Source organism: Labrus mixtus, chromosome 11, assembly GCF_963584025.1.
Source record: "Labrus mixtus chromosome 11, fLabMix1.1, whole genome shotgun sequence".
In the NCBI taxonomy this organism is placed as follows: Eukaryota; Metazoa; Chordata; class Actinopteri; order Labriformes; family Labridae; genus Labrus; species Labrus mixtus.
Genome location: NC_083622.1, coordinates 26,353,243 through 26,367,987, shown reverse-complemented (window position 1 = coordinate 26,367,987; position 14,745 = coordinate 26,353,243). Strand labels below are relative to the sequence as shown.

Genomic DNA, 14,745 nt, shown 5'->3' with positions numbered 1-14,745 from the left:
TTACTTTCCACACTGCAACTGTATTTAGTCCATACGGTTTCATTTCTCAATATTTAAAGCAAAAGACGCCAAATGTTGATCAAAATTTATTGGGTTTAGTCCTCAAAACAAGTATAAAATATAACCCTCTAAATGGAGCCAAAGCAACAGAAGCTGGGATTTAAAATCAACATTGCACAAAGTGTCTCACAGCAAGAAGCTACGAGCTGATGAGGGAACAGAAAGCTTTCTAAAGCAGGCAAACACAAACATACATACATACGTGTTTAATCAGAATTTATGACAGACACTCTCAGTTTGTAACACAGCTCACATGTACAGACAGGAGGAAGAAATAACTTAAGTGTAGATGGTGACGTCAGATCTGTAGACACAGATGAATACTTTCAAACGTTTGAGTTTATAAATGCTGTCGGGTGAAGCGTAATGTTTTCTCCACCTTATCATTATCATGATGATGAGGATCAGTGAGTTGTTGCAGGTCAGAACTGAGACACAGTCGATTTCAAGTAGCATTTTAAATATGGTTTGTCTCCTGTTAAGTAAACAGTTTCATCATTGTATTCTCAGTATCTGTGTCTACAGAACCTTCATTGAATACAGAAGGTGAAATCACTGCCATCGTTTGGTAACACAGGTCTGGTAATATGAGACGCACTGAAGCGTGAACATAGAGAAAACTGTTAATTGGACATTTAAAACAAGAGCAATGTCTCCAAAAAAAAAAAAAAAAAAAAAAAAAAAAAAGAGTCAAAAGATGAAAATAAGAGCGGGAATACTAGAGGGTGAAGATTGCACCTTGAATCCATTTACAAGTACAGTATAACACGATATAGACAACACTCGCTTCTGTTGCATTGTGAACCACTTGAATCTATGATTTTGCTTTATGGAATACTCTTACCTACAGAGAACAAGTGAGGACTATAGCAGAAGTAAAGCGCAGGATACAGATATGACAAATGTGCACGACAGGACAGCAGGTTAACTATTTAGATCACACGGTTAGCTCTTAGCTCTACTGCACAAGGTTAACTGGGATACATGGTGAGGGATATAAAATCACAACTCGAGGAGAGGACGCAGCACCTCAGTAGGTTGGGAAAAGTAATCGATGCGTGATTCATATTTGAAATATTACTTTGAATCTTTTTTGTAATATTACAGGTTATATTGTCACATTCCATTCATATGTCTACACCTTCAATCACCTTTATGAGGGTCTCGTGATAAACCATTACATGACGGAGCTTTACAAGTGTAATGGATAGAAAATCATTATGATGGTAGGCTCGGGATTTACAATTAAAATGTTCAGCAATTGATTAGAAAAAAACGAGTGAAGCGCCAAAAACACAGAATCATCATTTTCTACAAAGGAACACATTCGGTCCCTTTTAAGGGCCTATATTTTTACAACTCCAAATATCCAACTTTGATCACAAGGTTGAGGTTAAAATGTCAGATAGCTTATAATGGGGCCACAGAAGACATTACTTAACTGTGTCTTCATAGATGGAGTGTAAAAAGCTTCAAACTTGAAGTGTAAAAATGAATTGGGCGGCTGTGTTTCTACATTTGTTAGATTTCATGTATTGTTTAAAAAAAACAATTGAACACATTATTGGCAAACAAAATAATGAAAAAAGATTCCCAAGTGCTACAAAGACAGTCGTCTTAGCGTCTCTTTCAAAGAGTTCTGATTTTATAATTATATATTTTTTTAGCAAAGTACCAAAAAGCCACTCAGGCAACACTAGCTGAACTCTAAAACTGGTTCTATTTCAAAAACACTACTCTATTGTACATATTGAATGAGTCTGTCCTGATGACAAACAATCCATTGATGTCTGGAAAGACTTGTAATGACACAGTTTTCATAGATAGAATAGAAACATAGAAAACCATTGAAAAACAGACGGACTACAGTGAAGAAAGAGCACACTGGAAAAGACTGTGGGCAGGATACTTGGGGGGGGGGGGTAATTCCAACCCAGGGGCTAAAACAAACTCATTACTGACAGCCGGTTTGTAGCATGTGCAGGAATGAGCACAAGAAGTACCAGGATGTAAAGGTTTAAAAAAGAGCAGAAAATGGCCGCCATAAAATGTTAAAAACTGCAGTGACTAAAAAGTTCTGCAGAAAGAAAAGCTAGCTAACGTAGACGTTAGCCTGCGTTAGCTAACAGTGACAAGGCTTATTCAAATGTTTCCTGGAAACCATCAATGAAAAAAAACGAAAAAAAAAAAACAGGTCCATGCTGCAGTGGAAAGAAACTGGTATCATAGCTACACAAAGACTCAATCACAGAGTAGGCTTATTCTCTGCCAAGTAAACCAAACACAACACACGGTATGTACAAAATGAGAAGTTGTTCGTCTTGGTTATTGCATGCAATATCAGATAAAGGTTTACCTTTACATTTTGAATTTGTTTTTTTCTCTTGCCCAAGCACTTGTCACGTACAGTAACGACAAACTGTTACACGGTTTCAGTTCCCCTTCACTTGCTAGCTAGCGCAGTTAGCTTACCCTAACCCTAGCAGACGATGTTTGCTTTCAAAGACTCATTAAATTGCTTTTGGACAGCAAAAGGTGCCAACATTTAGTGTGACAAGTGCCTGGTGAAAAATACAACAAAACTGGTGGCAACACCTCGGTATCAGTTTAAGGTCTTACAACAGAAGCTGTGAACTTCAGAGTAAGTAGGCATCTTTAAACGTCAGCACAAAGCAGAGCTTGATCATGCAACGCAACTCAGTCTTCCATAAGAAACTCTCCACAGTGTGTGATTTCCAAAGACAAGCTCTCGTCCTCTTCTGTCCAGAGTTGGTGAGATTCTGTTCAAAACAAGCACAAGAGCCGTGTAGGCACAAAGGTTTGTCTGCAAAGCTTCTTCAGGGTATCTCTCCCCTGTTTGTGTTGAACTGTAATGAAGAGTTTCCAGTTTGATATCAGGTCAGTTTGTTCGGCAGTAAAATGTTATTTGGTTGATTTCCCGCCACAAAGGGAAAGCAGTTCAGTTCCTTTAGACATCACAACAATTCCTTCAGTGAGAGAAAGGGAATTCTTTTGCTTTTCTGAACAGTTTCAGTGTTTTGAAGATGTCTCTACAGCCCTGTCTGTCTCAACAGCATACTCATAACTTTTACAGAAACATGTCTTGAGAAGTGCACGTCAAGAATCTAGGCATTCATTTTACAAACATGGACTGCAGGAGAAGGGTAAAGAGTCAAACAGGGGGCGTAAGGGAAAAGAGAAGGAGCAATGGAGATCATCTCCATGATTTAAAGCAACAATACAAAACACAACAAGTAGAACACATGTGCATTTCAAAGGAGAGAATATCAAAAATGGGGCTCAAATTGTGCAATTTTGCAAAGGAAAGTGTTGCGTTAATGTTCTTTCGTTTCCATGAGCCTTACAAACATTCCACTATGACACAACACATTAGATTAGAAGGTGGATAGACACACTGATTCCTCCTTCATGGAGGACAAAAAAGGCAAAATACTGGTTTAGTTTGTATTCATACAAAACAGATTTGGTCTCTCAGAGCCATTTCATGGTATAAGAGATTAAGGTGCCTAATCAGGATTTAGTCCACTGTGATAACAAATGGACAAAGTGCAACTTTTTTTAAAAAAAAGTTTAGTTTAGGTGCTTCATGTTTTTCTCTGGAAATTCTGTCTAACAGTCTTTCTTTAAGGATCGGGTCAAGACCCAAAATGATTCTTAGGCATCGCTTTTGACGAAGCAGGTGAGCCCAAACCTAAAGGCAAGGTGTCGATGATTTGGTGGAGACTGCAAGTATTGTAAAGATGATGAACTGTGGATTGACTTCCTCAAAGGTTTCACTGGGGCTGCAGCTAGTTTGGGGGAAAAAACTCTGTTAATCTGCATCTCCATCCTCCAATTCAGTCCATCCATTTAATGTGTGTCTGATTCTATTCTTATTGTAGTGGACCAACATGTCTGACTTGGTCATTAAGGATTTCATATGCGGCGCCTCTGCCTCAAGCTGGAGACAACACATTCAACTTTGGGACAACAGCCTCATAGTGGCTATAAAAAGTCACTACAGCGCATGATGGATTTCATCAAAAGGTGAGAAATAGGTTTAAAAACATTAAAACAGTGCATATTAAACACAAACTGTGGCCTTTCTTGAATAACAAATAATACTAATGAAACAACAAGCCACTGTAAAGGGAAGACTTGAGTGGACATCCTGTGTTCGTTTAAAGATTCATGGCACTGGCGTTCAGTCAGCATTAAGGTGCCGACCTCGCATCGTTCTAGGCGTTTATCTCTGACCGATTAAAGCCAGACTTTCAGCGTCATTATTTCTTAATTACCCACTTCAGCCCCAAACAACCTGCTGATTTGTATCAGGTCCTTCTTGTGATTATCTTTACTTTCAACCAGCCCCACAAATAGATGAGGGCTACTTTCATTGGTGACATTGCTCAGGGGTTCATCCAGTTGTGAAACATTTTAGAGCAACTTTGTAAACAATACAAGTCCTTTAAAAGGGGGGAGCGAGGAGGGGAAACATTCATAACACTGGAGATTTAAGGTTTGAAGTTAGGCCTGTGCTCACAGCAGTATAACAAACACTATTTCTCACGCAATGCAGCATAAACATGTTAAAACATCTCCAACAATGGCTTAACTTAAGCCAGCAAGGAGTGCAAATTTCACAAGGGCAAGATTAAAACTCCTCCTCTAAACATCTCTCTTTTACACCAACAGCCAGAATTGATCAGTTGCTTCTAAAGAAGCATGTACGGACATGTTTTTTTAATCCTCGGCTCAGCTTGAAGATTGCACTTCACAACTTCTTTTTTAATTTTCTCAAAGTTCGGTGTGCCAAGTAAGATTAGCAGAGTTTGCCTCAAACTTCTTCTACATGGATGATTTCTGTCAAAACTATTACAGATCACTTACAGTAAAATGGGCTAAAGCTAATAATCCATCAGTTAGTCTCATGTCGACATGAATCAGAAATAGTTTGAAAAAACAGTGAATGAATGTTGCTCATTTGTAAACATGCAAATCAGTGGCAAAAAGACTTGGCTTAGCTAACCGTCTTCCAGCATTGATCATATCCCAATTTCTCTGATGACACTCTGTAGCGTTTCCCTGTGCGCCTCACAATCATCAATCCTCAGAAACTGACAAGGACTTCCTCACGCTGCGCGACGGCTCCCAAACCTCGCTGTCGTCGGTATCATCGCCCTCCTCCTCCTCTTCATCTCCTTCATCGTCCTCCTCGTCTCCCAACCCAGTGCCGGTCTGCTCCTTGGTGGACGTGGTGGCCTCTCCCCGCACCTCCTCTCCCTCTCCTCCCCCGGCCCCGCCTGCAGTCGCCTCATCGAAAGGATCCGCCCCCGTTTCCAAGCGACGCTGGACCTCGGCGAACCACTCCCTCACCTTGTGATGGACAGAGGAATGGTTAAGAAACGCCATAGTGGACAGCACGGTTATGTCATTAGTGACATTTCTGCCAAAAGAATTGTAATAGAGAATGAAAGTGATCATCAGTATGCATGATGATGTGGATCTTTTACAGTAATCAGTCAAAATAAATAAACGATTCAATCAACCATTCCTTTTACTTATAAATACTCATTAAGTGTGGTTGCTGAAACATTTCATTGGTGGTTGGAGTAGTGCTAAGATACGTGTGAGGTAATAAAAACATTTTCGATTCCCCCCCAGAAAAACCCCTCATGGAACTTTAGATGTGCTTTATCAAATGGACTTTTGTGGATGTTGAGAATGTCCACTCTGGTAAGAGGCTGTGGTCCATCAAGACCAAAACCTCCCGCCACAAGAACAGTTTCTTCCCCTCTGCTGTCAGCCTGATGAACAATGTCCCTGCCCCCCCCCCCCTCCTCCTCCCACATAACCCAGACTCTCATCAGCCCCACAGTCAGTAAAACATCAAGTAATGTGAATGCTGAACTGTTCTTTATGCGTTACATACACTGTAAGATTTTACAGTACATTGCACCTTTTGTACATTTTGTGTCTTTTATTTTACATTTTTAAATTCTATTTTATATATTGTAGTATCTTCTTATACTGTATTATTTAAGTTGTTGCTAGTTCTGCTTTATTTCCTTGGGGGGGCCGTTGGGGCGGCCCGCCCCCCCAATGGCCCCCCAAGGTCAAGCAAAAAAAAAAAGTTTTGTTTTTTTTAAGGATTTATTTTTGGGCTTTTTGTGTCTTTATTGTAGAGATAGGATAGTGGATAGAGTCGGAAATCAGGGAAAGAAGTCATTTAAGGATACCTTTCCGACAGAAAAGGACATCTGTCATTAAAAGTAACACATGAACACCAAGATTCCTTCAAGTGTTTGTGTCGTCGTGTCGTCATGTCGGCTTGTCCCCACCCCCCCAACGCTGTAAACCTAGGGGAAACACTGAAGTCAAATTCCTTGTATGTGTAAATGTACTTGCAATAAAACCCGATTCTGATTCTGATTCTGATAAGCTTTGCTTGATATTCAAAACAGTAAATAAAAGTATGATTGAGGTTTATGCAAAGAAAGAGTACAGTCTATAGTGTTCTATTTGAATCCATGTCACTGGGTTGAAGTCAGATAGAGAAAACAGCAGAGTAAAACTGGATCAGGAACTTCAGCCAATAAGACAAAAACATTTTCATGAATACAGTATGTGTGTCATGTTTCGAGGATGCTTAAGTCATTATTTCTATAATAGAACTACTGTATGGTTTGAAGACATCTAAGTGTTTCAAGTCTTTTGTCATTTTTGTCTATATGAAGAAAAGAACTGTATTTGACTTACAGCACTTTGACTTAGAAGAAAGCAAAAAGAAGCGAGATAGCATCAGGCTAGTCAGTAGCATATTATCTACTAGATGTGAAGAAGAAAAGGTGGAAAGAAAGAGGCAGAGAACACTACAAATACTAAAGAAATGTGTGAGCTCTGATTCTTATTTTTCAACAATCATTTTGGTTCAAATAAAACTCAACAGAGTTGGTCATGATAAAAGCTAAGGGTGCATTCTGCACCATGCCCAAGCAGGCTTCACCCCTAAAGGCCAGTTCATTTGAATCGTGAGTGCTCTGATCCGTGGGATCAAGCACGGTACACTTCCTTGGCCCTGGCACGCTTGAAGAGGTGTGCTTCAGCACGGTACAGTTCATGCACGAGCACAAGCACGGGTACACAACATGGATAGCCTTTATTATGGAGAAATCCCAGAGTGTTATGGCTGTATCTGACTAACATGACTCAAAATAAGATAGGTGTGCGGACGCGGCCTGTACCTTTTATTTTAAATTTTCGAGTCAGCTTGTCTTGTAAACTGAGCACGCTTCATAATTACGTAAAGACATGCATGTGTTGTAAAATGATGTTAGGTACAAGAGGTAACTGTGCTCAGGCCAGGTTAGTCCTGGAGCTGTGTGAGTGCAGTCCAGCGAGTGAATGGCGAGGGGGGGGGGCAATCATGCTTTCAAGTCTTTCAAATGAAAATGACCGAGAGGAAACACGTAGTTTGAGGAGATTCCTGCATGGTAACTCTTCATGTTTGTGAGAGCATCTTAAATTGTAATGTTTTTGAAAACTCCTTTTTGCCATTAAGAATGACTGTTGTAGGTTTCTGAAGCTTTCTCCATTCCTATCATCACAAAGAAGAAATGGCATTACCTGTTCATAGCTCATGTTGGTCTTGGTGACGAGGTCGTCCAAGTCTTGCTCATTGAGAAAGTGATACTTCAGGTAGTATTCCTTCAGGATCTCCCTCCCACTCTTGGATTTTTTGGCAGGTGGAGATCTGTCAACATCCGCGCTGTAGGAGGCCGACCTCCTCGGCTGCCTTCTAGTTCGGGAACGCCCCCAACCACGGTTTCGTCCGCGTCTTTTTCTGCCTCCCATTTTATTGCTTCCACTGCCATTTGGCCCTTCGACGTTTCCGCTTTGGTACTGGAAAAACCATTTCAAGTTACTGTTCTTCCACGAGTACCTAGAGTCCCCGAACCAGCTGACAATGTAGGAGCGAGGGAGGCCGCTCTCCTCCACCAGCTGGTCGTACTCCTCAGATGTGGGCCACTGACTCCTCACAAAGGCACTTTTCAGAATGTGGAGCTGCTCTGGGGTCTTTTTAGTCTTATCTTTCATGTCTTTGTGGCTGCTGGTGGTGGGCAGCTGCTTACTGCGACTGCCTGGAGGAGTTTGACTCCCTTTGCGAGATGAAGACGCAGAAGGAGGAGAAGAGCTGGCTTCCTCCCCTGCTTTTGCTCCATCCGTCTCCATCTTTCCTCCCTCTGAAGAATCTGGTGAGGAAATACTGACGGACGGCATTTTCCGTCTCTCAGTGAACCAGGCATCAATCTCCCTCCGCGTCAGTTTAGTCTCTGTCCTCAGACGGCTCAGTTCTTCATCAGCAGGAGTGCTACCCTTCTCAAAACTTTCCTCCAGCACCACCAGCTGCTCCGGAGTCTTCTCCTTAAACTTCTGCAGGGTGAAATCCGGAAAGGGATTCCATGTTTTTGGCCGCGACTCCTTCTCCTTCACAGGAGGCGTTCGAGGAGGATGGGGAGACGTGGGAGTCTCGTCGCTGGAGTCGATGATGATGGTGGTGGAAGCACTGCTGCTACAGGTGCCACCCCCTCTGCCCCCTCCGTCGTGGAAGACGATGACGTGGCTGTTTTTGGAGTTGCGCTGGTTGTACCTGGTGTCACTGAACCACTTCTTGATCTCTCCCTTAGTCAGGTTGGTGACCTTCATCAGCCGGGCAATTTCTGCATCAGTGACAAAGTGGTTTTTCAGGTAGCTGGCTTTCAGCTCGGCCAGCTGCTCTTTGGACTTCTTTGGTCGCAAACTGAATGTGTCAACGCTGAGGGCTGAGTTCTCCTGAGAAACAGAAGCAGGAGAGTTACACAATAAACTAGGGTTTCTTCAGTACTTCTCATCAGCCACAGGTACCAAATACCTTCTAGGTAAAAGCCAAAAAGCATGTGACATACATTATATATATATATATATATATATATAAACTGACAGAAACACAATGTGGCCAAATAATAAAAAAAACTTGCTAGTTGTCAGTAATGAAAGCACAAAGCACACGACTGCTCTCCCTACCTGTGGAGAAAGAGAGGGGGGCTGCACTGTGGTGGCCCGTTTCAGCTCGCTGTTTGTCAGGGTGGGCTGGCAGGAACCTCTGCTGGAGCTCTGAGACTGGCTAGGCAGACCTGCCACTGTCAGAGTGATGGGACTGGTCACTGGGAGGTTCCCTCCCGGGCCGACCTACACAGAGATCAAACAAAGAGTCTTATTGAGGATAGAAACACACACTGGTTTGGGATTTCTGATCCTGGAGCCATGTTTGATTAGTGAAGTCATAAGACAGTAGTATCTCCCTCATGTCATACTGCCTATTTTAATTGGTTAAATATTTTAGCAGGCAGGTGAAGACGAGGTTGTGTCCTGTAAAAGCACAGCTAATCAAATTGTTTAATTGAAATTAAAATAAGTTGCAATTACAATTGAATAATAGTCACTTAAATCTTGTTGTTTGTCAGAAACGCTGTTCATTTTGCTGCTGCCAGTCTTGGCCAGGAAACTCTTGAAAAAATAGATTTTCAATCTCAAGTTTTTTTCTGGCTAAATAAAGATGAAATAAGTAAATAAAAGCAAATTCCTGTCAATTTCAACTGAGGAGGGCAGAAGATCAAAGGATTTTTGATTTCAATTTAAACTAAACAAAAGCATATCAAAGTCCTACACTGACAGGGTGCAAGACGAAGGAAATGTCAGAGCTGAGTCTTACAGCATCTTTTGCTTTCTTACCCACCTGTGTAAACACCAGGCCGGGCTGGCCCACTATCTGGCAAGTCTGAAGGATGGACTGCAGGCCGTTTGCAGCTGACAGCTGATGAGCAGGAATAACTGTGATGGTCTGAGGCACCGTGTGCACCGTTCCATTAAACTGTTTCCTCCTGGCCTCCTCAACCTCCTCTGGAGTCCAACTCACCCCATGCTTCAGCCGCTGTGCGGAGAACCAAACCTGGGAGTGGATCAAAAACATTTGGAGCATTTCATGACAAACAGCAAGGAAAACATTTAAGTACCCCTAATTCACCCCCCCAAAGTGAAGACCCTTTCTTCTACCTTGATCTGCTCCTCTGTGAACTGTGTCTGTGCTGCAAGGCCGCTGATCTCAGCCATAGATGGGTAAGGAAACCTCTTGTATGTGTTGCCCAGTAGGGGGTTGGTGTCCATAGCTGCACTGTAGGAGGGGATGCTGCTGAGGGGAATCAGTAGCTGTGGCTGAGCTGCACTCTGCTGGGTGTGGAAAGCAGAAAGAACCTAAAAAAGAGAGGGAGGAGATAAGAAAAGTCTCACAATGCTGCATCAAGGCCAAGGTTAATCTCATTAATATGTCACAGGGTTAGATGGAGTGTTATTATTTATTAACTTATAACGCTTCAATAGATAGACGTTAAGACTGTCTACCTGTGCGAGGCCTGCAGGAAGCACTGTGGGGTTTAAAGCAGATGATTTCCTATGCTGCTCTGAGGGTGGGCTGACCAGCAGGCCTGCTCCCCCAAGCTTCATGGAGTCATGCAGCAGCATCTCAACAGGCGTCATCGGCCCAAGAGGAGCTTCGATGGGCTCCTGCTCTCCTCCCACCTCTCCCTCTCCGCCCCCTCCGAAGCCCTCCACGCCCTCATCTGCTGACTTCAGTGACACGGCAATCCTCTTGGGTTCAGATTTGGTCTTCATCCTCATGATTGGAGTCTTGCTGAGAGAGATGGCAGCAACGGCAGCAGGGTCAGAGCCCCCCTCCTCGGGTGTATCGCTCTGTGGTTCCTGGGCGGGCTGGTCGCTGCTTGGATCCTCAGGAGGGCTTGTAGTGCTGTGCTTCAGTGAGGGGCCGAGGTCTTCAGAAGAGACACTGGGCTCATCTATGATTTAAAAAAACATTCTTAAGGTTGATATATCATTTTCATGTAGTCCCTAGTTCAGATTTATTTTAGTATATGGGTGTGTATATTTCAGGGTCTCCTGTGCCATCTGGCCATACGATTGTACAACCCCTCACTGTTGTGGCAGAGGGAAAGCACACAGTGACTCTTAGACTAAAGCATTTTTCATTTTTCAGCTGCACAGCTGTCTAAAATAGACAGCTTCTAGCTGGACACTAGAATAATATATAAACAACATTTCAAGTATACACAGACTCATTTAAAAGTGCACTTCCTCCTCTTAGACACTGCTGTACCTTGCAACATAACTGCTGCTGTGAAGCTCTAATGTGTCTAATACAGGTCAAATTTTACCAATGTTTTGAAATTGCAATTGTACATAGGTTATTCCTGCACGGGTTATGTACATTTTCTTGGAATAAGACTAATTTGTAATTGCACATGTTTCATTCTGACCTGTGTAGGGGTTTCTTTAAATCTTTGGGAGTGGGGGAGGGGGGAGTGGGAGTTGTTAGATGTAAGCAATGAATCATGTAGTGTGTCTTTGTAAGCTGCTACTGGATGCTTTGAATTTCCCTCTGAATCAATCAAGTATCTATCTATCTATCTCAATGTGAAGGTGAACAGAAGGTGTCAGTACAAGTCTTACCTGTATCTGGAGGTGTAGGCACGACCACTACTGCCTTATCCAGCTCCTCTGCAGTCGGCCCCTCATCTGGTCCCTCCTTCACGTTGCCCTCCTCATGCTCTTTCTTTTCATCTTCTGTCCTCTCTGTTTTCTCCTCTCCCTCTTCCTGCTCCACCACATTGGAGGGCAGCACCATGCAGGGTGTGGTTGATTTCCTGCGGCTTGACATAGTCAAACTCTACTCTATCTACTTGGGCTTTCGGTAAAGATGAACTTAGCAGGATCAGGGCTCACATGTCTTGGGAGGTTGTGCTGTCAGGCTAGAGTCCTTATTGCGTTTCTGGTGGATGACACATAAGAAATGTCAGGTTAGGGATGTGCCACTAGAGAGCAAAGTGTAAAGTGTTTTTAGGATGTTTTAAGATTTCTTTTCTCAATGATTGGCCTTATGTGGCTCCATTATGGTTATAAAACAAAAGTAGCTTAACACCTCTGAGGACAGGTTTTTCTTCTTCTGCTTTGTTTCAGCAGAAACTAAATATATTTATAATTTGTTACTAAGACAAAGGAAGTACTTTTAAGCTCTGGTGCTTCATGATAGGCCTCTTTAACTAGACTAAACAATAGCTTTAAACTAAGTAACAACTACTTGTGAAAATAACAAACAGAGTCAGTTGTCAAAGTCACTGTTACTTGCAGCCATTCTCATATTTATGATTAAGTAAAAAATAAAATACTGGGCAATTATTACCCAAACAGTTAAAAACACAGGTTAAGCAATTATACATATAAGTGAAGTGTGAAGTGAAGTGTGTTTAAATGATACACACAACAAGTCAATAACTTTGGAAAATATTTGTGTTCCTTTAATAACCAAGCAACACATTACCAATAATATACTATTATTATTAAAACTTGAATTTAAAAAAAGGAGTCCTGTATGTCTGATTCAACTAGTTGAAGATGCACCATACATTTAGCTTTCAGTCATTTTCACTTATTCTGCTATTAGATGCAGCTCTGCTTGAACTTGTAATTTCAGACAATAATTATATTTCCTAACACAACAAAAAACAATAAAACTAGAGCACTAAGTTGTTATGCAGCCCTTCATTCACTCGTTTCTTATTTAATTTAATCCACAATACATTGGAGGTTTAAAAAAAAAGGTAACCCGCATAGACTTTATGTACAAGTCTCATATTATTCTACCAGAATCATTTAGGCAACACTTTGATACTATTAAGATTGTCTTAACTACATTTGTGCCACTTTGCCTGGTTACAACAATCCTCACTTGTGTCTGTGTCTGTTTATTTTGATCCTCCAGGGCACGGCATGGTTTGACTTACTGCCTCCTTTATTCACTTTGATAGAGATGTAACAAATGGTCAATTGTAATGTCCACATCTAAGACATCACTACAAACGCTGGGAGCCAACTGTGACCCAGGTGACTGCTGGTATGGATCAAACTGCTTTTGTTTCACTAAAGAGGGAGCAACCCCATACTGTAAATAAACATCAGCACTTTGGTCCATCATGTGAATGTGCAAGATTTAGCCATGCCGGCTAATTTTCTTGTGCTGTCCCTGGCAGGTTGATAGTTAATAATAACGTTATCCGTGTACAGCAGGGATGGGCAACTTTGGTCACAACAAGGGCCACATTAATTTAATTCTCACTGCCAGAAGGCCAAATTGTAGGATACAAAAACGATTCCAATCAATTATGTCTCAAATTTAACTCAACATATACCAGTGATCAAATATTATTATGGTCATATTTCTGGGTTTTATGATTTCATGGCAGATTTTGTCATGTTTTCTTCATGTTTTCAATTAATAGATATATAAAAATTGACCTGAGGGCCACCTTGAGGGTTGATTGGGGCCGCCAGTTGCCCACCCCTGGTGTACAGCATGCTGCCATCATGAGATCATTTGCATTAACAGTTAGCATCTAAATGTTAATTTGGGGGTGTTAGATATCTTATTTAATACAATTTAAGTTAAGGTTTAAGACATAAACGAAAACAAAGGGTAACTAGCATTTAGCATGTTTATGAGGTGGCCCAACTAGCCGGTGTTAGCAGTTCTTATTATTGATCATGCATGGCGGTAAACTTACTGCAACTATTGAAATGTGCAGTCGAGACGAGAAGTGATTTCCTGCAGATGAAGCCTTCAGGTTCAGCTTTGTGGAGTCTGTACCCCGGCTAATCATTCAGCCCCAGCCGGGACGGGACTACAGTAGAGGTAACGTTGTTTGGGGGGCTTGCGGGTCTCCTGAAGCCGGCGGAGGAGGAGGAGGAGGAGGAGGAGGAGGTAGACAGGCAGACAGACGGACCCGGTCTGACGGTCTTACGGCCCCGGTCTGCAGATGCTGGAATCACCGGACATCTCTTGTCCTCGTTGTAAGCAGGTTATTTTATTCCTAGGCCGCGTGTTTGTAAAAGTTTTAAAATAAAAAACATCGCTGTAACATTCATAACGTGGCCGCTGGCTCTGATAAGTTGCTGACCTAATTCTCTGATATTTTTTAACGGCAGATTCTTTGATGATCAAACGGCGACATTGTATCGGTGTGATACGCCGTGACGTCATTCATCAGCGACTGTCGGTGCTATAAAAATTCGTAAAATAGCAAATATATTTTATACCAATACATTATACTCTGTGTGAACAAAGGTGCAACTCTACTCTGTCCAGAAAAAAAATAATGAAGTTTCAAACTTTACTATTTGTGCTGTAAACTAAATGGGCTTCCTAATGTCCTTACATGACCTCCCGAGGCAGCAGGAGAAGCTATTTGAGGACAACACACACTTTGCAAAGTTTTCCGTCAGTGCACCTCCTCCTGCCTTTGCTGTGTGGAGACTCACTTTGACTACTTTCATGTTATCAGCTGCAATGCTTTTTCTCTCTCTCTCTCTATATATATATATTAATACCTGAGCCAAATGTGTAGCTAGCTGTGAATGTAGGTGGATATTAATTTCAGTTTGAGTTATTTGTGTCATCAGGCTACAATTGTTTGACTAACACTTCCATGTGAGATCAACAAATACCAGAAATACTTTGCCATGGCAAGGTGTAAATGTCAATTGTAAGGCACTAATGAGAATAAGACTAATGAAATGTAGGTG

The 14,745-nt window shown here is 41.9% G+C and overlaps 1 protein-coding gene across 1 annotated transcript; it reads right to left on the bottom strand.

The window, feature by feature from the left end:
- On the bottom strand, positions 1-14,378 carry LOC132984329 (zinc fingers and homeoboxes protein 1-like). The gene is made up of 8 exons (XM_061051126.1): positions 13,728-14,378; positions 11,620-11,938; positions 10,498-10,949; positions 10,153-10,350; positions 9,836-10,048; positions 9,124-9,288; positions 7,687-8,892; positions 1-5,436 (listed from the first exon to the last, which is right to left on the bottom strand). Exons 2-8 carry the CDS (start codon positions 11,825-11,827, stop codon positions 5,164-5,166), a joined length of 2,715 nt encoding a protein of 904 aa, XP_060907109.1. The 5' UTR covers positions 11,828-11,938; positions 13,728-14,378; the 3' UTR covers positions 1-5,163.
- Between the last annotated feature and the right edge of the window lie 367 nt (positions 14,379-14,745).